This window comes from Botryllus schlosseri, chromosome 8, assembly GCF_051294905.1.
Source record: "Botryllus schlosseri isolate E-star chromosome 8, Bs_hap1, whole genome shotgun sequence".
Lineage (NCBI taxonomy): Eukaryota > Metazoa > Chordata > Ascidiacea > Stolidobranchia > Styelidae > Botryllus > Botryllus schlosseri.
Genome location: NC_137243.1, coordinates 18,751,207 through 18,775,767, shown reverse-complemented (window position 1 = coordinate 18,775,767; position 24,561 = coordinate 18,751,207). Strand labels below are relative to the sequence as shown.

Below are 24,561 nucleotides of genomic sequence, written 5' to 3'. Positions count from 1 at the left end.
ATCTCAAAACGCGATATTATAATACTGTGAAAAAAAGAAGACAAAATAATGATGCCAGTTTTCAGGTTAAAAGGTGCAGAGGTAATACTTTAGGGTTGCTCTGCTAGGTTGCATAAAAACACTGAACATCAAATATGGCTCGATTCCAACTGGTAGATGTGAAGGTATAGGAGTTTGAAAATTTTAATATCTATTAGAAAAAGATTGATACAAATTTTTTTTAAATTCTACCATCAACCATATGAAATTGTCACGTTGTTTAAAAGAACTATCCTTAACAATTTTTGCTCACTTTCAACCGGTACAAGCGAAGTCATTGCAGTTGTAAATTATGGATTCGCAAAAATAGAATGAACAGGGGGAAGGTAATCCCAGAATTATTAAGGAAAAACTCAAATAACTTCATCTTTACGGGTTGGAGTTGCGTCAAATTTGTTTGGTAGAATTTTATGACAGTAAAATTCAAAATTTTTCAATTTATTTATAATAGATTCAAAATTCTCAAACTCCCGTACGTTCACATCCATCAGTTGGAATCGTGGCATATTTGATGTGCAGCGATTTTAGGCAACCTAACAACTTGATCGGCGAATCACTGGAATCCGAAATAAAAATTTATTTTTGAACAACCCTAGGTGACATGTTTCTTTCTCATTTCCATAGAGCTGTGTCTTAAAATGAATTGTCAGCAAGTCACAAGCAAATTACCTATTTTTGACTACAAAGATAACCGCGGAAGTAGAGAGAATACCAATCAGAACATATCAAGGATGACGCCAAAGGCATAAAGCTGCAGAATTACCATCTTTCTATCGTATTACCATAAAACCTTGTCTCAGAAACGAAAAGAAAATAGTTACCAGCAAATTATCAATTTTTATATACCGTCAAAGAAAACAATGACAGTTACGACAGTGACGTTAACTTGGAAACAGCTCTTGAAACCATACTATTTTCGCTTGGTCAAAACGTATTACAGCAGATGTCCAAGGTTTAAATCGCCAAGGCGAACGTACTCACCTCTTGGCGAGCCACCGGAAGAGCTCATCGCGACAGCGAGTCTTTTCTCCTCCTTCTGACGGATATCGGTCTTCTGCTCGTCCGACAAATTCTTCAGAGCCTCGTTCTTATCCCTGCCAAATCACACAGAGACGGGTAAGACAGTCCAGACCGACTGTAGAACAGACGACGCACCTGTAGTATATCACGCATCCGTCTTCGCCGATGTTGATCGGAGAGCAGTCGAGGTTCACCACGAAAGGGGGGTCCCAAGTCAGACCGTCTTGGATTTCAAGCACGTTCGTAAGGCACGGGAACGTCCCTTTAGGCTGCCGAGAAACAGATAATTTGAAGAGACACAATCGAAGGTACAGAACTTTAACCCATTATATCCGGCAGACTCATTAATGAGCCCTGAGCGTATTTTCACGAACACGCTTTACTTAATCCCAAATTTCCTGGGTTGTTCTGGTCGTAGACAATTACAACTATTCCAGATGGATAGCTATTATCAATACGCATACGTCGAGCCATAAATAACATATTATACTATCGAATAACCTGTTCAAAATGCAGATTGAATACATAAAAACGTTTTGCGCAAAATACAATTCGCCATGACGTTCGCGTGAATGTTCGCATGTGAGATAAACCAGCGCCGCATCTCCGAGACATCAAATTCATTTGCAGATCTTTTCTCCTAACATGTGTTGGTTATGCCCAGTGCCCATCTATTGGAATACTTATTATGAAAAATTAGTCGCACAGAAGATTCTTCGAGCTGGAAGTAAAAATATTTTACGAAATAACATGCGCGAGCAATGTATTTTCTGTTGCTGTTGAAGATTACGCATATTGAATATTTTTGCTTTTCATACTAATACACCAATACTGCCATGATGTTGTTCAGCGAGCTACAAGATCTCCGCTATTGATATGACAGCACATTTATGTCTGTAAATGGCTGCACTTCTGGTGAAAATGTTTCACGTCTTTCCCGTAGTAGCGAATAAAACGAAATGCACCGGCACATCAAAGCTCCGGTCGCGATTCTGGTATTGAAAGGTATTTTCCTGTCTGCTCGAGATTTCCGTCCACAACGCGCAGGTCATTTATGAAAATTTGACGACCAGCAAAGCCAATGGCATCAAATCCCGGTTCCGTCTAATCAATGCACTTTCTTGATTCAAAGTATTTTATTCGTCCATGATTCACGAGAGAGGCAAGAAAATTCGGCGTAACTCTGTCAAAACAGTTGACCTATTTTCATAGCAGTGTGGGCAAGGAATATATTTGCAATAACTTCAGTTGCCAATGCTATACATGGTTTCATACGAAGCCATCATTGTACCCGTGATATGTTTTCCATTTGTTGGTGCGACATGTGGTGGTTTGTTATTATTTCGATTCGCTGTTGTATTACACGTGTGATGCATTATTTCATATATTGTGCCATGCGACTCGACATATCATTGCCGCATATGCCGATATGCATAGCCTACCTGATATACTAGACGATAGTCTCACTATTGCGCTGTTCGGCTGAGAGAGGCAATAAATGTTGGTGTAACTATGCCAAAACATTTGACCTATTTTCATTGCAGTGTATGCAAGGTATATCTTTGCAATAACCTCAGTCGCCAATGCTATACATGCTTCCATACGAAGCCATAATTGAATAGTATATTCATATTGAAATGAACCTGAATATTTTCGGCTGACACTCGTCATGGGTAATCGTCAGCAACTAGTAGAGAATTGGATTGAACATTGTATATCAACAATCGTTTCACAAAATATGAAGCCATAATTGTACCCGTGACATTGGTTCAATAGACAGCCCTTGTCTCAAAGCGATCGTCTACATCACCATTATCGATAAAAGGCTTGCATAATATGACCTAATCTTTTTTCAAATGCCCAGTAATATATCAGTGAAACACCGTATTTTATATTGCAGGTATGACTACCTGTCAATCCAACCACTATATATTCAGTTCTAGTTGTTGAACAAGAGCAAGGTGTGTTTCGACAAAGCACTATCTAGTACTTAGTAACTCGTACAAAGCGAATATATACACCAGCGCGGTGAAATGAATCATTGAACGTCGTCGATACTAGAATAACTCGCGGCGCGTGTATGTGCGCCGAATGCGAGACGCCTGGCATCAATCGCGCTATATCCAACTGTAGCCATCGCTATATCAGCGGTCGTTACACTCGATTGTATTATCGTAAGAACCTCACTCAGGTCATTTTAGAATACTGATATCGATGTGAAATCAGTCAGGCGATGATTCTATCCCGAGCAGGTCTAGGTATGACGTAGTCGCAAATTCAAAAATCAAATTCTCTTTTATTTTCAAAAAGTTGAGAACACTTCTTGGTATAGGGGCATCACCTGTTTCTCTCTCGCTTTGAGAGTAGCTCAGTTGGTTAGGCGGCTGTTTCACGATTACAGCAATGTATTGGGTGTCGGTTCAAGTCCCGTGGTTCAGATTTTCTGAACATTTTACTATATGCATTGAAATTTGGACTTGAGGCCGGCCGTTCGAGTAGGGTTAACACACAATTGTAAAACATATTCATGTTGAATTATACGCCATTATTTTTAGGCCGACACTCGTCAGCGACTACTTCTTCTGAATTCTCCACTAGTTTCTCTGTGATCACTGCTGACGTGTGTCAGCCTACAATTATCAGGTTTATTGTAGTAGTATTGAATTGTTAATAAATTATTAGGGTGCAAATCCAAAAGTATGATGGAAATGTTTGTCAGAAACGACACCGCAGGTTGTTAACATTGATTTTGAGACTGCATCCGTTGCAGTAGGCTTGTAATTTAGTAACTCATCAAGATTTGACAGTACAATGAGAAGCATATAAACAGAGATCCAAATCAACAGCAATTTGGCAAAAGTTTGAAGTAAACATGTAAAAAATATAAAAAAAGTTTGATTGTACCGGAACTGTGAGGCACTCACAACATAGACAACGAGAGAAAATCAAATAATGCAACACACAAAAAAATTAGGACGAGATAGTTAGCAGTATAGATTATTAAAGAATCTATACACTCCTACTGCCAGCATAAATCTGGATTAGTTACTTTTAGAATCATTAAATACTTTGCCAAATTGGTTTCAATTTGAATCTCAATTCATATACTTCTTATTGTGCTATTTACTCTTGGCAAGGGGTACGCAAAAAAGCTTCGAGTTCATAAATTATACACATAATACAACAAATGTAGTCCTGGAAGAAATACTCAAGTGTAGTACAGCCAGTCACCTATTCAAGGCTGTCAGCAATTGGCGTGTATCCTAACCAACTTCTGGAAAGCCTCAAATTCACCTGGACCGAAAGTGTAATCGTATGAATTTACCTTGGCCCATTCGACGTTTTCCACATCCAAATCGCTGATCTCCGCAAGTCTATTTTTCAAATCGTTCACCGAGTAGTTGGTATTCAGGAGTTCACCCTGCACCCACACCTCTTCCATGGTGTCCAGCGTCAGGGACGAGGGTCGCCATCGGCAACAGAACATCGACATTGCATTGGAACTTTGCTGTAAGATGACAACAGACTTGTTACATAATGCAAACTTCACCTGGCATACGAAATAGGTAATGCAATGCTACGCACACTATTCGATGCCGCCGTGATCAACCCTCAGCATCGTAACCAAGTCAAAAATACCAAATTCCCTTAAATAATATGTAGAATTGGCATTTTATTCTGTATGGTAGCCTTAAAGGTACACATTTGAACTTCCCACATCATTCATACTCTTATGATTTCATTGTTAGTGGTTTAGCAAACAGTGTATTCATCGTAAAGCACACATTTTCATTCAAAACCCAGAGCGTAGGGAAGTGTTCACTTACAGAGGCCACGGGTTTCTCCAACACTTCCAAGAATAGATCTGTGTTGAGGGACATGACGATATCGGGGCCGAACGTGTCGGAATCTGAAAATATCTTTCCCGGCGTACGAATTTTCTTTCTACGCAAGCGGACGCTGTAACACGATAAAGTGAATTGTGAAGTTAGCCATACTTGATACAAACCAAATAGTCCCAACAATTTAACCATATTCACTAGGGCTGTTAAAACAAAAATTTTGGTCTCAAATCTTGCTTGCTTAGGCGATTAAATCGTCAGGTTGCCTAAAAGAACAATGCACGCCAAATTTGAATTCATTGCCAACTGCTAATCGTGAAGCTATCACAGTTTTAAAATTATGAATTTATCACAAAATATTTGAAAAAATTGTTTCAAATTTTACTGGTTACCCCATGAAATTGATATGTTGTCTACAAAAACGATGCAAAGCAATTTTGACTCAATTCCGGCCGGTAGAAGCAAAGTTATTTCAGTTTTTCGTTGATAAGTCTGGAATGCTATTTTTCAAATCCAACACATCAACTTACAATTCAGGTTTGACACGCAGCGACGTTTCTTTCTGCAAAATCTGGCAGATTTCTTCCTTAGCCTCCCTGATCGTCAATCCTTTCCTCAAAACGTAATCGGTCAAATATTTCACGTGCTGAAAAGGTGACAATTCATGACATTCAATCTCCAGAAACTGTGTATTATATGCGAAAATTTCCATTTACTAGGTCATCAAGAAATCAAAATCTAAACAATCAATAGTACCGAATACACTTTATCACAACCAGTTAATTGCAGATCCTTCAAATCTTAGGCTTAATGTCTTTTCAAATAGCGGGTTTTGAAACCTAACGCTTCAGAATTGATTCTAGTTAGGTATGTTTCAGTTAGCTAAAGATCTTCGAAGGTCATTAGTTCTATACATTGTTTGTGATAGTCATGGTGTTTTTCGATTACAATGGTCATTTACACTAGGACGATATTCTCTATTACGGTTCCGTATCTGCCCAGCCCACTCCTAGGCTTTTGTAACCCACCGTCTATGAGGATCAGAAGGCAACGATGAGCCTAGAATACAGCGGTTTCTAACCAGTAGGCCATGGCCCCACCAGTGGGTCACAGGAGCATTTTGAGGTGGGCAACAGAGCAATTTGGAAAATTGTGAAGTTAGCGAAAGTTTAGTTCTATTTGTCATATTAGTCCAGCAAAGTATATATTCTTATTGTCAGGCACCAAGCATGGCATCACAATGTACAAGGAAGGGCAACGAAGATATCTTTTTCCCACTCGCTACACCTACAATGAATACTTTCCATTCCAATTTACCAACGTCCCAATTTGATGCTAATCATCAGACACATGATAACTCTCGCACTGGGAAGGAAATCAAGTGTCAAGCAACCATCTCATTGCTTACTAACACCATGCAGTCATAGTAGTTATCGTGACGAATAATAGCCATTCTGGCACAGTAGCTTGTAGTCCGCGAACCATCTTCTCGTTTTAATCAAAGACAGAACAACAGCGAAGAAAAAGAGATAGTTGACACAGGATTGTTCACTTTCATGGCCTCAATCATTTCAAGAAAAAGGAGGAAGATTGTTCTAGATCTAACCAAAGAAAATATATGGATGAAATGGAAGGATATTTCGCAGCAGAGCGTGGACTGTGACGTTTTGAGTTATTGGAAAAGAGAACATCGCTTTCCTCATCTCGATGCTGCTGCTCAAGAACTCGTAGGCATGAATGCAACGTCAGCTATACCGGAAAGAGTTTTCAGACGTGCAGGAGAACCGTACAGTACGAAACGAGCCAAGCTTAGTGCAAATTAATTTCAAAAAAATTGTGTAGCTCTAATTGTACTTCTAATCTAATTTGGAAAATACGAAAATTGACTAGTTGTCCAAGCCTGCACAGACGTCCCATGTATCTGAAATGCCCCACCGCCTTTTTTCTAGATGTTACACATCACAAAAAACAAACAGCAACTTACGTCGTCGTTGGCGACGTTCAACTGGAATATTTTACATCGCATCTCGTCTTTACGCAGAGCGCGCTGGTGCTTGATGCGTAGCGTGGCGTCCATCGTCACCATCCCGAATGTGTCGTTCAATGAGTTCAGTTCGGACTGCGACAAAGAGAAATATGAACAGATCAGAAACAATAAATGCCATGGTACATTGCAGTATGAGCGTGGATTTGAATTTTGAATATATTTTTTATCCTGGATTTGGATTTGAAAACGGAGTTACTAATCATTTTCAATCTTGATGCGGCTTGCTGACGAGTTCGAGCACTCGCAGCAGGCTACTAGGACTCGATTAGTTTGGAATAGCATGAGAAATACAACCAAACGGTATTCCTTGACACTAACAAAACCACAGCGTGGCATGTTGGGGGTGTTTTTCGATAAAATTCCAAGTTTCAGCTCAAAATGCACGGGTGCATGGGGATATGGCTCCCGAACGATCACAATAACAACTGCTCCCCTCTATTCACCTCATGGCCGTTGTGGAATATTCTGTAAATACTGAAGTTTCTTGTGTGGTATCGCAGGTTGGGCTGGATCTGTTCCTTCAACGAGCCGACCGTCATACGTTTGTCCAGTTCTGCTTTCAGTACTGAACGGGAAAAGAACACACAATTATCGCGTACCGTGTAAACCAGACTTTGCGAAGCCAAAATCAGAACCAAACTCGGCCGCGGACCTAGATGAAGGCTAATTTTCCAAGGGAGAGAACTGACGAGTCTTCAGCGAGGTCAATGTAGTCAGCTCTTCGGCTAAGCCACACAAGTTGCTACTTAATGAGCGAAGCCAAGGCATACTCGTGGACCTGACACCAAACAACCACCCAATATTGACAATGTTCACTGTTCAATTGATTTACATTTTTTTCAATATCAGACACGGGTTCTCATGGTAACCATCATTACACAATAATTTAAGTAGTGCAAGTCGATTTTTATGAGTACCGGTAATATATAAGAAATAGGGCTGTTCAAAAATAACTTTTTCTCCGGATTCCAGGAATTCACTGATTCTGGGATTACACGACTCGAGTCATTACAGCATGGTTGTAACCAAGTCACGAGGTTCCGAGTCACAAGTCAATCTCACTTTTATAGTTTTGACACGAGTCAAGTCGAGTGATTCTCAATTCATCACCAAGTCGAGTCTGAGTCCAAGTCAGCTAGTAGATGGTCGAGTCCGAATCATAGTGTTTTGGCTCGGGTCCGAGGCATTATGTTCACTGTTCAGTTTTCAGTGCAATCACCATTAACCACTTTTTCCAGTCTGCTCGAGTGATATAGAATGGCTCGCATTCATAACATACTAATTTTCGTCAGTTTAAACAGTTTCTGGCCCTATTTTCCAAGTGCAATGACCGATAGACGAAATACCAATCATGCGGTCACTTCACTAATCCTCGAATTAACAACGAAATGTCCGTCTTGGCCGTCCTCGTCTCGAGTCATATGACTTGGTTTGAGTCATGCACAATGACTCGAGAACAAGTTGAGTCAATTTGTCATTTTACGCATTTGAAAAAATGACTCGAGTCCAAGTCGAGTCACCAAGAAATCGCGACTCGGGTCGAGTCATGACTCGCGCCATCACAACCCTGCTAAAATCCGTGATACATCATAAGAACATCACATTACCTTGGCACTTGTTTTCGTTCACGTCGACGGAAAGCACTCGGAAATAAACATGTTGCGCGTGATTATGGTCCCCGTAACCAAGGTCGGATAATACTGACGATGATGATTCTGTTCTGCATCTGTAAAGGAACAGAAAAGACGCGTTCTCCAAAGTTAATCGTCACTTGCTATTCATACGCAATGGAGAATGAATGACATTGGCCACCGAGGCCCGTTATTCTGGTCGAAAAGTATTCCCACACATGGCACACTACTGTTTGCTTGGTCTATGCTCTATAATGATTTGATATTTCGAAAACTTGTGATTGACACCTAACGTTGGAGTGAAGCCAAATTAGACGTGTCCATGTCTTTTCAATGTGATCCATATTTTAGACAAGCATCAGCCTCAATATGTTAAGTCGAAGCCCACTTTGTTTAACTGGATGAGGGTATGAAAGGGGAAGAGGAAAAGCAAGCAATTCCAAATTGGACAACTTATATTATAGCAATTGTAACAATCTTCCTAACTTTAAATGTGTCTTTTTGACAAGTTTCAATTTTACTGTAACGCAAAACTGCATTCGTATCAGGAAGGTCAGGAATAATATTGAAGTAACTAAAATCTTGCATACAAGACGCACAGCTGCACACCTCCCATAAAAGCAAGTCAAAACTACTAAGTCTACTAAGCTTTGAGTTGAGTCAAAGTACCCAAGTACAATGGATTGTGACACCATAAGAATATGGATGCTGTGGAAAGTTCGAGTATGTCTCTATTATGCGATCACAGAGAAGATGAGGCCAGCCACGCAGATTTCATTTAGCAATGCTGGGAGTTGATCACGCATTCACAGAAATGGAATTCAGTTTTCTACTACACGTTTTGAATGCTGTGATATGACCAATCAAGGTTTCGAGACTTACACATTCACAGTCATATTAGTAGGGCAAGTTTTTGCCACCTTTGCAACTGTCTTTTACAGCTTCCGGCAGGTTTCTAAATACTCGAAAGTTACGTGGAATGCTGTTTCAAGCTGATTGAAGGAATCTTATAGTGCAACTTTTTGCCACTTTTGTCCATTTTTTTCCATGCAACTTTTTCAATTTTTCATGAAAGTTTATTCGATTTTTCATGCAACCAACTTACTGGAAATATTTGGTAGTATATTTAAATAGATCGACCACTGTTTTTTTGTGAATTTTGGTGAAATACAAGGCCAAATTCGACTTAAATAATGTGAATTAGCACTGAACTAACGCTCCAACGGGTATTTCAAGAGCTGAGCCGGAAAGTTGACCTTTATTTTTTCTAGTCAACCAATGGAGAATCTGGATGGAAAACTGTATTTATTTCGGGAGCGGAACTGGGAAGTTGACCTTTTTTTTTAGTCAACTGACCAAAATGTGGTCTTTTAATGCAACTTTTGTGAAAAAATAAATGCAACTTTTGTGAAAAATGAATGCAACTTTCCACGAATTTAACTGAAACAAAAACTTGGCCTACCTATTAGAAAGCGACTCATAATTGCAGTACTAAAAAATTGTCTCACGCTACTTGTCTAGAATCATCACAATTTGAAGAGACTCTATCAATATGCAATTGAATAATATGTTCTGTTGAAATTCAAATATTTTTGGTCGACACTCGTCAGGGGCAATGGTCAGCGACTAGTAGAGAATTCAAAAGAACTTTATCTCAATATGAATATATTATATAATTGTATAACAATACAATTATTTCTCGAAACAGTGCACCAAGAACTCAAATTCACGATCAAGTAATTACATCTGCACCCGTACCTGTTTGCATCACCAAGAGAATGCCCGAAGGAAGACGACTCTGCATATTTCGTCTTCTCACCACGCGACGAGTCGCCCATCGATCCCAAATCGCCAAAAAGCGGCTCGATATTATCCACGTCCTCCCCAGATTCCGGGTCTTGATGAACGGCGGCGGCTTTATCGCTACCCGATTTTTCCGCCACGCAACCGGACTTCATACGTCCGCACCTGGCGCACAAATACCCAGGGCCTGTGCCGTCGTGATGTGACAACGAGACGTTGTCACCAGCGTCGCTCCTAAGGCAGTCGCAAAATTCGGGATTGATCGGACAAGGTTGCGGCTCGTGGTTTATCGGTTGGTCTACGTGTTTATTTCGAGTCTCGTCTGGGGATACCGTAGATGACGGCAACATCGCGTCTGCTATACCCGGCAGGGATTTGGCGATGGTGGCAGACGGAATTTCGCTAAAGTCTTCCAGCCATGGAACGTCGTCCGAGTTGTTGATTAACGTGCCGGCGCTGTCAATGGTGGAGCAGCTTCCCGCACTGTCCGCGGCCCCTGTAACAATATTTCAGTATAACATGTTTCTTATTCGCGACAGCATGAGCATCGTCATCAGTGTTCGCTGTGGGTATATCGAAGCTTACGGCGTTCATAAATGGTTTGTGGCAGGGTTGTAACCAAGTCACAAGGTTCCGAGTCACAAGTCAAGCTCACTTTTATAGTTTTGACTCGAGTCAAGTCGGGTCATATTCAATTCACCACCGAGTCAAATCTGAGTCCAAGTCAGCTAGTAGAGGGTCGAGTCCGAGTCATAGTGTTTTGACTCGAGTCCGAGTCCAAGTCATTATGTTCACTCTTCAGTTTTCAGTTCAATCCGATTTAACCCAACTCCGCTTGAGTAATATAGAATCAGGGTTACCATACGTCCATTTTATATCAGTCAGCCAACCACAACTTCGCGATAAGTACACCATTTTTTCCCGATTTTACTCCAGTATTGCAAGTCTAAAATTTTATCGTCCTTTCCCTGATTCCAAAATACGGTAACCCTATGTAGAATGGGTCGCATTCTTAACATCACGGTTTTTCTTAGTCCTCTCAGTTTCTGGCCCTATTTTCCAAGTATCAGGACTGATACGAAATAATAATCACTTTACTGTTCTTCGAAGTTGCAATGAAATGTCGGCCGTCGTAGTGTCAAGTCATATGACTTGGTTCGAATCATTCGTGTATTGACTCGAGTCAGTTGTTCAAAAAAACGACGCATAACAATTTTGCTCATTTCCAATCGGTAGAAGCGAAGTGATAGCAGTTGAAAATTATGGATTCGCAACAATAGCCTGGAAGGTGGGTAATATCAGAACTATTATAAAAAAAACTCAAATAACTTCTACCGGTTAAAATTGCGTCAAATTTGTTTCGCATCGTTTTTGTAGACAACTTAACAAATAAATAGTTTATTCATATTGATATAAACCCGAGTATTTTTGGCTGACACTCGTAAGGGGTAATCGTCTGCAACTAGTAGAGAATTGGAAAGAACATTGTATATCAACTTCCATTTGTGTGCCTTGGAGTCGACTTTTATCAAAATACACCAACCAAAACTCTTGTCAACAAAAGAAGCTTGTGTACCACCTAAAAATAGTACATTGAACGCTGGTGACGTCATATTTTGTGATATGATTGTTGATATACAATGTTCTTTCCAATTCTCTACTAGTTGCTGACGATTACCCCTGACGAGTGTCAGCCAAAAATATTCGGGGTTATTTCAATATGAATATACTATTCAATTGTATAATGAAGTTCTGTGCCTCCGAGAAGCTCTTCAAATTTAACAAATGTCATTAAATCGACAGTAAAATTTGACCAATTTTTTTAAATTTTCACTTCAAAAATTCAACCAGGCTTGACTCGATCACCTTCAAAAACAGAGTGACTTGAATTGACTCAATTCAAAATGTGCAATGACTCGATATGTCCTGTGACTCGAAGGCAGTGACTTGATCCCGACACTGTTTGATAGGAAACTCTACATACCGTCTCCCTGCTGCCTGGCCATGTCGGGAATCTCAAATTCTCCGCTGGTGTCCGAAGCGCTGTCAGACGATCCGCCTTCGCATTGCAACGAGCTGGTCGGCGATTGGTTGATCGCGGCGGCTACACGTTTCAAAGAAAACGCGAGGGATTAATTCTGCCATTCTGTGGAATAATCTTGGAACTTTTATCAGATCATCTCAGGCTAATAAAATGTTTTAAAGTGTAAAATGAAAACCATTTCTTTAGAAGTGCCTTTTCTCTCCGTGCAACTATGCACTATGCACATATCCTTATCCGTTTTATATCTAATTTCCCTTGTGTACATCGCCCCAGTGTGGGGATGACACATTGCTATGTTCGGCGCTCCATAAAATATTACATGAATACTGTTATTTTGAAAGTGATCAATTAAATCATGCAGACAGATAACATTACACGCTCAACGTGCTGTCTTTAATTATCCCTGTAATTACCGACAGGTTTGTAATGACTCGAGTCGCGATGTTTTTGTGACTCGACTTGACTCGAGTCACTTTCTCAAAATACGGAAAATGACTCGACTCGACTTGAGTGAATCTGTGTATTGACTCGACTCGTGCAATAGCACTTTGGAAGTGACAGTTTAAATCATTGTAGATTTCAATATCTACACATCAATTAAGTTCCAATTAAGTTAAATTATGATACTGAAGTCTCCGCAAAGAGTTAGACAAATTGATAATGGAAACGGCAACCATTATCTTTACACAATGAATCCAGCAACATTCACTCACACCACTACTTCTTATAATAAAACACCTAATAATAAAAGGTAGTGTTCATTTTCCGCCACTCTCAACATACCATTGAGCTTGCTGCCCAGTAACTTTTCAAAATCCGCATAGCTGGCCGCATTGCTCGAAAACCGCCCTGGCGAATCGTAGTCTTCCTCGCTATTTCTACGCGCTGGCGACTGCGACAGAGCCATGTAATTCCCACCGTCCGGACTGACGTCAAAGTTTGAGTAATCGACTGTTTCATCTTTGTTGATCTCGAACTGGGCACCACCACCTGGTTGCCAATACAGCGCTTTCTCGTCTAGAAAATACAAAATTCTCATCAAAAATAAGATTGAAATTTAACAAAGGACGCAACAGTTGGACGATTCTGTACTGTCCAAATTACGAATTGCAAACCACTATAACTTCATATCGTTAATTTATTCGCTTTAAGACAATCTCAACGGACTCTCACAGCGTATGACGGCAAATTAAAAACATAGGATCAAACTTTCACCCTAATATCAAACAATTCAACCTGTAAGGATATAGTATTTACCGGGAGGCTCGGTATATAAAAAAATGCAGCAACTGCATCATCATTTCATACAGCTATTCTTACTGACTAGGTCTACGACAACGAATCGTACATCATAGTCCTACTGACTTGACGGGCCAACGGGTTCTACAGTTTGACAGACTCATGCTAAATTCTAACACGAAATACAAATTTTGAGCAAAAGTAGCCTCGCTGCGCTATACCGTCATACCTAACTAGAATTATAACCGGAGTAACAATTTTCAGCAAAATAACCATATACGGTCAACCCCAAGTAAGATTTTAACCTCAGAAACAGATTTTGAGTCGAGGTTTACAGCCAAACCAAACTGAAATTCTAACAGGTAAAACAAATTTCGAGCCCAAAAGCCTAACCAGGACGCAGACTCTGACGGCTAGAATTGTTAACAAAATGCCAGAAATCTAACTCTAAGTGAATTTCCGAAATGTTTCTACACCCCAATTTTAATTCTAATCCAATTGCAGGTTGTTCTGTAACTGCGATAGGAGAGCTGTATAGTGCGAAACGAGCCACGCTTGCTGTACAGACATCTGCTATTCTCATGCTTATGAGAATGAACTATGAATTGGCATGAACTGAACTTAATGGCCAAGTTTTCGCAAATTCAGTAATTCTAATGTAATTCGGAAGAAACTATGCATTTATAATTCTAATTCTAATCTAATTTGGAAAATCTGAAAATTTTTGAGATGTCCGGACAGCATATCAAACTACCTGAACGTGCATCGGTTGCAGGAAACGCGGGCACGCTCTCCGAGCTTTGAACACGGTCGCGTGGCGAAGCGCAGGCCGAACATTCCGCCGTTTTCGGCACCGAATTCGACCCGCTACTGCCGTCGTAGGAGCCCACCCCTTCGTCGATGGAGGGGGTGGACCTCTCGGAACCCGGGGGCGGTTTCGGGCAGCTCTCGATTTCCCTGGTAGGCGGCACGTCGATTAACGGGGGTAAAGAATCGGTGGGGCTAGGTGGGGCCTCTTCCAAAACAGGCGTGACCGGACGGGATGTCGGCAGTTCGTAAACCGGAGCATCTGTATGAGAAATTATAAATTTTTACCGTGAAATAACGGCCACAAATTCTGCCATTGGCAAACCTGTAATGGATAATTATGTTTGCAGACACTCCTGGGGGGTTCACAACTTTACTGCACCGATATTAAAGTAAACTCAAATATTTTTGGGTCACACTCGTCAAGGGTAATTGTCAGCAACTGGTGGAGAATCATAAAGAATATTGTCATATGATTGTTGATACGTACCGTTCTTTTCAATTCTCTTATTAGTCGCTGACGATTACCCCTGAAGAATATACTATTTAATTGAATTCTATTTGTGACAAAAATCCATCGAGACGACAGATCCCGCGTCTTCGCGAGAAATAAATCCACCAAGCCAGGTTATTCCAACAGAAGGAGTTGATATACACAGTTCATTTAAAATCTCAACTAGTTGCTGCAGATTGCCCCTGACGAGTGTCAGCAGAACACAACTAGTTTAATGCACATATGAAAGTAATTATTATAAATATTCATAATCCCACAACAATACAGCTTCAGCGTTGTGATCGCACAATGGAATCTGCAAATTCGTGTACTTGCAGCAATGTTAACCAATGATGCGTATTGCAATTTTCACAATGACAACCGTTCCACCCAAATAGCATCAGTGACAAATAAGATAACGTCTGACAGGGACACCAATTCGCCTTGAAATGTAAGCAAAATCTATTTTGATTCGCATTCCAAAATGATCTCAGAAACCGTGTACAGATGTACCAGGGAGGAAGGAATTTTGATATTTCTAAATCCAAAACCTGTTCTGGATTTAAATTTCATGAACCAAGGGAAATCTTGAAATCAAATTACATCACGTTCAAATCCAGATTCGCTATCGGCTCTAATTCCATGTCCGAATCTGATGATAATTGTAAATCAAAATACGGTCTCAAATCCATCTCTGCAATGAGTGTCGCAAATAGTAACTAAGCCATGAGACAGCGTACAATTATCACAAGAAAGGACTAGCTACCCACCTTCGGGCAATTCGATATCGACCGTGATCACGTTGGCGGAGCGTTCGATAAGAAAACCGAGTCGCGTCTCCTTCACCGACACGTATTTCGTCGAAAACTTGTCCGTCTCCTCTTCGCCAAACTGTTCCATTTGCTGACTCTCTTCGTCGTTCATCAGGTCCACGTAAATCTGGCGGAGCAAAGCAAAGAAATCAACAGTTAATTCTCAATGTAAAGGTTCTAAAGGCTTAATACTATTCCCAAAATTCCATTTCACAATTCATTTTCTAACTACATACTTATCAAGTAACACTGGCAGTTCCATTATTTTTATCTGCTCAAGACATACAATGTACAATGCGATACACAAGAGACAGACGAAAGAGGCAGATAGGAGGATATCTGAGCAGATACTGACGACTCCAATATATTCAGCCAGTATTTCCAAAACTTCAAAAGAGCATTTATTTCAGTGCATCCCAAGCTTTTTTTAATGCGCGTAGAGCATTTTTACTGAACTCACGTACCACCACTTTATACCGTGGTGAAGTGAGGTAATTAGCTCGAAAGTGCTGAAGCCCGCTGTTTCAGCTTGATCACAACCTACTTGTTCAGAGATCAGTTTGGAACAATTGGTTTGCACGAAGGCAAGGGTTTTGTACCGAATCTTTCGAAATTGTTGAAAGGCTTGAATTACTATTTCCCGAATTACCAGCAGCTCACATCGGAAATTTTTTCAGCGAATTGATATATTTGTTCAAAACACTTCTTGCAACTGTTATGTATTAATAAGCTTCACGAGCTTTTGACAGTATAAGAATCTCTTCCAGCTTGCTTAGCAGTTGCACGTCTGATTAATTTCAACCCCTGGCAATAATTGAGCCGCGAGCAGATACCATATTTTGGTTTGTCTGTGCCATTAGGTCAGTGATACATTGAAGATTCTCAGTCACTAGGGCCCATCTAGTTTTGGTAGGCCCAGGGCTATTTGGATACAAAGCAAATTTGAAATCTTTATCTACCACTGATATATTTGAATACATTTACAGTCATTGCTATGTTTGGACATCAACTGAACTGGAAAGGCTTAGTCTGGATACAGTCTTTATGCTATATGAAATATATCAATAATCTCGGTCTAGCAGACGTAGATCAAAGTTCTTCGAGTCACCACTACTATATTGTGATGTCACGAAAATTGTCGAGATTTGTCTACCTCAAGTAGCCAACACTGATACTTCTTTTAAGTGTGATAACGACGACTCGATATTATCGGGGGACCAAAAATCGGCTAGGTTCTAGTGTCACTAAACTGATAGATTGATAAATCCAAATGGTATTAAATACGAATGGTGTATGATGATACAAGCTTGGAACTTGCCTTCATCGATCTATAAACGCCGATATCCCTGAGGGTCTGCGTGGGGCAGGTCAAAAACTGCACGTCGCTGGCAAACTTTTCGATTGCAACCCGGACTCTTCGAAGAGGGTAATGAAAACGCTAAAAGGAGAAGGTACGATGTCAAAAAGGGATCGCGAAATGGGTCGACACTAGCGATCACCTTGGACAAAACCTGTTTCAGATGATAGACATTGTCGGTGGGCATCAGCCGTACGTTGACTTGATCCAGAAAACAGCCTTTGTGATAGTCGGCGCGAAATACCTGACAACAAAAAAATTATCTGCCTATACATTTTCAAGGTGTGGTTTTGGCTACAGTCCCTATTCGCCGAAATGCTTTTGCATTTTGACTACTCCCAAGATTGAAGATTGGTGATCGTAAATAGGGTTTGAAAATTTTTCTTGCATACAAAATACTCTTCGCACAAATGAGATTGACGCTTCTTCGATATATCCCTGGTATCAAACTAGTACAGGTATTCCCAATGACATGAATAAATGTTTTTCATGACAGATATAAGGATTGGTACGGGGGGGGGGGGGGGGGGGGGGCGTTACCGCTAGTTGGTGGTTATTATCATCCATAACCCATAACCCTTATATCCGTCACACCCAACCCTAATGTTGCTAACCCCCAACACAAACCAAACCCCAATATCCCTCACCAACAAACCTAAGATCTGTCATCCCTCGACCCTAATACCCCACCCCATACGTCTGGGGAGAGGAGGCCAAGATGAGACACTTTTCTGTTATTTCAACGCTACTCGAAGAGTGTTGCCTTCTGAGGATTAATTTTGGTACCAATGGAAAGCCTGTGATCTGTACTATTCATGACTCTGTTTTGAGTTATATCGGACAACATACTTATGGATTTTTTGGCCCTCCAAAATCCTTGCTCAAATGTCTCAACTTGCCCCCAGGTGAGGGTAAGATGAGACATCAAGCGATTCTTGCTCATTAAACCACCAATTCATCCCAATTGATGCACATCGTGAACAACATCGTGATTAAAATATAATAATGAAATAATTCACTTTTAAAAACAATTTGTACGTCATATTCAAATTTAAATGACATCAAAAACCAATTATCCATGGGATCCAGCAACAATAATGAACTTTGTTATCATTTTGTCTTGTAATGTCACATCTCGTCCACTGCTAAATAAATAATCTATTATGTGTGCCTTGAACAGTAAATTTTGAATATTACGAGGCTTTCAATGAAAAAACCCCTCTGATACCCATGTCTCAACTTACCCCCATACCTCAATTATTGTATAAACGTCAATAAAAAAATTTCTGTCTATTACTTTTCAGATGTAAGTGCATGATTACACTGCTAATATTGCACTCTACCAGCTTCAGTAATGTTGTTTTATAATATGAAATACTACAAACATGAATTCACATGACTGACATAGACTATGAAAATTTAGTTTTGGGCGTTTTTCGGCCCAAACTCAAATCTGTTTGCCTTGTTAATATGGTAGGACCAGGCTATAGAATGTCATTATGGGAACAACATAGTTGAAGGAATCTGTTCAACAGAAAAATTTTCTATGAAAAAATTACATGTCTCATCTTGGCCTCCTCTCCCCTATATCCTGCACCCACAAAACACAACAATTTATTTTGACGTTTATAAATTTTGACATATTCATGGAAATCATTAATGGTGTCATTGGGAACACTTTTTTGATATCACTGCATATTGAAAAAGCGCCGTGATATATTACAATATTAGAGCGTGAATCGGCCAGTGAAATACCAGCAATTGTCAAGAATGGACATACTAATTCTGTAAGTCCTTAAATATTCTGGTATGATTTTGTGGTCTGTTTCAGTAGCACCAGTTAATGACTACTCCGGGGACAATGTAAAAACACTACAAAAAAACTACAAAACCAAACGACAAAAGGGAATAAAAAACACCCATTTATGAGATGAACAAGTTCAATTCCACAGCATAATACTTGTAATATCAAATCAACATAAATATTATCTTACCTTAATGGTCACGCCTCCTACAGGGTAGACGTCAAATCTTTCGTTGTCCGTCTTTGTTTCCATGAGAAGTTCGACGAGATAAGACATTCGCGACCCGCCTGCAACATGCAATTTTACGACAACACATCTCGATAACGATTGTCTTCAAATTTTCCAGAACACCATTCCAAGCAAGCACATGTCACAGTGGTCGGTTGACACAGTACAGCATGGGTCACCAACCTTTTTGCAACCAAGGGCTACTTTAGGGTACTGATTGAAGCGACGGGCTACCATTTACTCCCACCGTTTACCCGTACCAGACACAATTTCCGCTTTGATATTCATAGCATTGGGCAGGTATCGCATAGTGGTAAGACTTTTAAGAGATTCTTTTAAATCAAAACATCTCATTTCAACCAGCTAGCCACCAAGACTTTTTAAGAAATCATGAATTACTTCACACAGTGTTTATATAAATTATATAACAACTGCAAGCTCAGATTTTAAAATAAATCACGTCACACGTTAGACTGGACAATGGACATCGTGTTATCTGTTTCTAAACCAGTCAGTGGGGGGCCTGGCATTGCATGCTATCAACTAGTGCCCTGTACTCTGGTATGTAACTTACACTGCAACTCTGAGTGGGTGTTCCAGATGTGCATTAGTGAGGCGTGTTCTGTGTTTGTTATTTGATGAATGTAGTGTCCGCAAATGCTGATTCACAACGATAAGTTGAACCAAACACGCTTGCAACCTTCATAGCTGCTGCGCAATCACCACTGTACTTTTCCGTGTCACCAAGGCACCAAATGTTTGCTGCAGCCTTGTGGGCTTTGAGGTGGAGGTGATTTTGCAGTGTTACAATTTCAATCTCTAACAGTTCAGCATCCAGACATGACAGATTTCATTATACCTGACAGCAGCATCGATTACAGAAAATTAGAAACATGGTACTATAAATTGCGTTGAGTGTAAGAGAGACAATACACATTGAGCACATTGAGTATACTGCCTCTGCTAGTACGTCACCGCCATTTGCTACCGGATAGTAATGTTGTTTACTACTTTGGCATTGTCCGGGACGTCGAGCTACCATGAAGGAACCCCCCACCATTTCAAGAAGACCGTGGATGGCATACCGTCATATCGCCTGTATGGGCAGTACGCCGTAGGCCTATTCTACGTCTTCGATATCTTGTTATTATACTACATGTTGGTATATTACTAATTGTAATTGGGGATATTTGATATCATCATTTTAAGTGTTTATATATATATGTATTGTCATTTCAAAGTCACATGTTATAGTGTGATTTAAACAACAATAGCTAAATCACTCAATTTATATATTTAAAAGCTCACTGGTGATAATCTGACGAATATTGGCAAATGCTGCTATTCGATCTATTTTTGGAACAGGCTCGCGGGCCACTCATCTGGTCCTCGCGGGCACCAGGTTGGTGACCCCTGCAGTACAGTATGGTTAAATTGCATATTCATTACAATAGTCAATAATATGTTAATTGAGTTACAGGCAAAATGTAGGCAGGGGTGCGCAGAATTAATAATTTGTCTGAAGGGGTCCGTGACAACAAAAAGGTTGTGTACCAACATGCTAGCACTAGGCACCAATTATATCAGAGAAAAATCCACGATCGCTAATAGCAATTCAAACGGCGATATTCACCTAACAGTTGAGATAGCGGTTCATCTTGATTCCCAGTTTCGTCGTCGAGAGACTGTTCCAAGGATTGGTGATAATTATCATACTTCACAAGGCGGCAATTGCGCAGCGCAACGTGGCATTGATCTGAAACAAAAGAGAGATTCATTCGGTAACGTCAATGTCTCTCTATTCCAAACCTGTTTAACATACGGTAGGCCAGATGATTTTACTGAGAACGTCACACGTCGTCAAGCAAAGAAAGGCCGGAACCCAGCACATTTATAGAGTCTTTTCTATTGTGGTGAGTGAAAGATCTGTGAATGTGTCGGCAAACAAAACGTCTATTCAAGTCACTCAAAACCATTAGATTTATCAAACGCGTCGTTTGTGGGTGAAGTTGTCGCTAAAATCCAGCCGTTCTCATGCCACAAGACAATAAACAGCAAAGGTAAATATCTTGATTTGTCATTTTGAAAACAATATATTGGTCTGGCCGATCAGGATGTGTGCATTCCGACCAGCATGGTATGGTATGGAACAGAGAATTTCCATACTGTATACCCGCCTCAATCGTTCCATACCATACTTACAATTTTCTATACCATATTTGATACTATTTCCATACTTTCGCAGCTGCCAAATATTCTATTTTTGATGAGTAGAAAATATCCGGCACTTATTTTCTGATTATTTTGGATGAAATTATCCATCTGATGCGCCAATTCTAACCCCTATTTCTTTGTGTCGTATGTCATCTATGTAGGTTGCCAAATCATCGAAGAACATTAATATGTACGTGATCATTTGGGAATCACAACAAACGCTCATGACATGTACTGCTAACGGTAATGTGGAGCTATCGTCTACAAAGTTACATAAAACAAAGGGTATTATCCCAATAAAATATATCTTAGAATACAATTCCCTCCGATTCCCTCGCAAATCTGTGCGTACTGTGCTTATTAGCTTCATTAGCCAATATCAGGGTGTCCATTCTTTCATCAGAGATAACCATATTTAATGAAGGCCGGCATGGTGTAACATCTGTCGGAGGCAAGCTACATATTTTTCAACTACAATTATGTTTATGTCGAATAGATATTGCAGGATGATCATCTGAGCAAAGCACAGGAAATGACTTCCAAGTTCAACAAATTGATATGAATATCCTTGTAACTGCTACATTCACAGGGTCTATGATTTAAAACATCCTCTTGGTAGTTTCTGGAGTGGAAGATACGATAAGCGAAATGTAAGCTGTAACTTGACAGCGGTCGGATATCATTCATTTTATGATATTCATATTGGAATAATTATTAGCATTAATATTATTTTTTTTATATGCGAGTTGCACAACTTTTTTATCTTCAAATAGATGCCGACAGTGCGAGTCTGAGTCGCAATTCGAAATATGAAAATAGACCTATCAGTTAACGATTTTCTGAGGTATGCAATTGATATTCCATACCGAAATTTCGTTCCATACCATACCATGCCCTGCGGACAGGGGCCAAAACTCAATTTGAAATGCCTGTGCTATTCCACCCTGAAGACTTGAATTGAATAGTAAACGGCACTAGTAATCACCCAGTTTGAGAAGTTTGTAGGCACGTTCGGTGGCCTCCCGAAGAGTCAAAGATTTGTGAAATTCGAACAACTCATCCACAATCGCCACATTTTTCTTCCTGACCAATGTGGGATGTCGGCAATGCACCTGGAAACATTTTTCTTTTTCGTTACAAATGTCCAAACAAGCGTGTAATTAAATATGACGCGGTGAGATAGCGCAGGGGTATAATCCGCGGCTGCAACACCAATGGGTTGCGGGTTCGAGTCCGACCGAGGTCGAATTCTGAATTCCAATACCTAAGTGTTGGAGGTTTATCTAGGCTCCTCGCCACCTGATCCGCGTAAGGGGCGTCTTACAATAAGCCTAGAAGTGGACCGTGTTATAAGTTGGCAGTTACGGAATAAAAATGAAGAATATCGGTCTGGTGTTAATGACCATAGCAATCGACAAACACCATGAGCACTGCGTAAAAAAAATATGATGTATGTGATTTTTAACGCTATTTGAGCGTGCGAAAGTCAAACAATTAAAATTCTGTGTGGAATCTCGAACCTATTCCCAATTCTCAAACCTTTATCGAACACATGCTTTTCTCTTTCTCTCTCTGCTCCTCGAGTCGCACTTTTCTCTCCTCCTCGTCATTGACGAGTTTCTTGATATGGGCCGGTAGATTTTCGGTTTTCACGAAAGCTGCGAGGCAATGAGAAATCAACAAACAATACTTGACCACCACCACAGATACGGAATAGAACACTAATTTGCATTTCCTCGTAATCAATCAATCAATTTATAATTAACAATTTCATCATTTTAATACACCACAAGACTACGATACAATGAAAAGATAGGAAAGTGGACATCTCTCCTGTTCGGCCACACAACATAACAATCTCGTTAGCGCAAGATATTTACATTTGTTTTCGCCTGGGTCGATCCTTCTGTACATGAGCATGTACGCATTCGTAGAGCTGGAGTATGAAGACGAGAAGGTGGAGAACGCTCCAGAGCCCCCGTACGATTTCTCCATATCCTCAGATGATATCGGAGAAACAATCTAAGCACAAAATTGGAGGAAACACCTTTGCTGACAGCATCATAAGCGCAGGACTTACCTGATCATTAAAACTGTACCATTGCCCGTCATCGAATGACTTGATGTACGCGTAGTAATGTCCGCCCACGGCGCTACCAGAGTGAATCATAACGGAGAACAGCTCGTAAACGTACTTGCCCTGCCAAACAAACATTATTACATGCAGGCTTGGCGAACTTGAACATTTCAGCTTTCCAAATTACAATTAAATAGTATATTCATATTGAAATGAACCCGAATATTTTCGGCCGACACTCGTCAGGGGTGATCGTCAGCAACTAGTAGACAATTGGAAAGAACATTGCATATCACCAATCGTACTATTTCTAGATAGTACAAAAAGATTGGTTTCCATCGGCTTAGTGAGCACCAACCAGTGTTATGTAAAATCACTGTGTGGTTATTCTCTTGTTGCGTGAAGCGCTAATAATTTTATCAATATTAATAATTGCTTTGTTAAAGCATGTGATTTTGTAACTGGCAATGATTGACACTATTCAATAGATAAGAAAAAAAGAAAGATTCCTTTTCAATCCGCATTTCATCGCGGTGAGTATTATTTTCCTTTGCGGGTCGCATTTGTACAACGTGGGGCTTAGCTTGGGGGTATTTAGTGCCGGCTATTTCGGTGCCTGAACATATCTATATCAAATTTCCAGTCAACTTGCATCGATAACTTTGGGCCACGGCGATGCTCTCATAATTGCGATTACGGGTAGACTTATTTCTATAGAATTGACCGTATTTTGTTCCGGAGTAGATATATGAACAATTAAATCAAAGAATGCATGGTGCCACTAAAGCGCAGGAAGATCCACCAAAATTTAAAATAGAATAATTCTTCATGTCGATATATTGTCGGGACACACTCAAGATTGCTCTGCTTCGTATGAATTTTCCTGAAACGTGCTTAACGGTCCTAAAAAATTGTCTCGCCGACCCCAAAAGGACCGCGGATCACAGTTTGAGAATCCCCGGGCTAAAACATCGCTGCATATCAAATTTGGCTCAATTCCGGCCTGAAGAAGCGAAGCTATTATATGTTACTTATTTACAACAAAATTTCAACTTATTTTCATATGTTAAAGAATTTATTGAAATCCAAAATATTGGATTTGG

At 40.2% G+C, this 24,561-nt stretch overlaps 1 protein-coding gene across 1 annotated transcript in view; it reads right to left on the bottom strand.

Moving 5' to 3' along the window:
* Positions 1-24,561, bottom strand: part of LOC145445560 (ubiquitin carboxyl-terminal hydrolase 47-like) — a 43,454-nt gene that overhangs the window by 918 nt on the left and 17,975 nt on the right. Inside the window, exons 13-33 of the mRNA XM_080323748.1 lie at positions 23,462-23,581; positions 23,262-23,403; positions 22,921-23,039; positions 22,367-22,493; positions 20,801-20,923; positions 19,129-19,226; positions 17,277-17,378; positions 17,096-17,215; positions 15,736-15,904; positions 14,420-14,734; positions 13,210-13,443; positions 12,367-12,486; positions 10,338-10,878; positions 8,556-8,674; positions 7,392-7,513; positions 6,886-7,020; positions 5,432-5,547; positions 4,887-5,019; positions 4,385-4,567; positions 1,195-1,328; positions 1,021-1,133 (exon numbers count right to left, since the gene is read on the bottom strand). Of these exons, the coding sequence (XP_080179874.1) occupies positions 1,021-1,133; positions 1,195-1,328; positions 4,385-4,567; positions 4,887-5,019; positions 5,432-5,547; positions 6,886-7,020; positions 7,392-7,513; positions 8,556-8,674; positions 10,338-10,878; positions 12,367-12,486; positions 13,210-13,443; positions 14,420-14,734; positions 15,736-15,904; positions 17,096-17,215; positions 17,277-17,378; positions 19,129-19,226; positions 20,801-20,923; positions 22,367-22,493; positions 22,921-23,039; positions 23,262-23,403; positions 23,462-23,581 (3,385 nt within the window). The remainder of the gene's footprint in view (positions 1-1,020; positions 1,134-1,194; positions 1,329-4,384; positions 4,568-4,886; positions 5,020-5,431; positions 5,548-6,885; positions 7,021-7,391; positions 7,514-8,555; positions 8,675-10,337; positions 10,879-12,366; positions 12,487-13,209; positions 13,444-14,419; positions 14,735-15,735; positions 15,905-17,095; positions 17,216-17,276; positions 17,379-19,128; positions 19,227-20,800; positions 20,924-22,366; positions 22,494-22,920; positions 23,040-23,261; positions 23,404-23,461; positions 23,582-24,561) is intronic.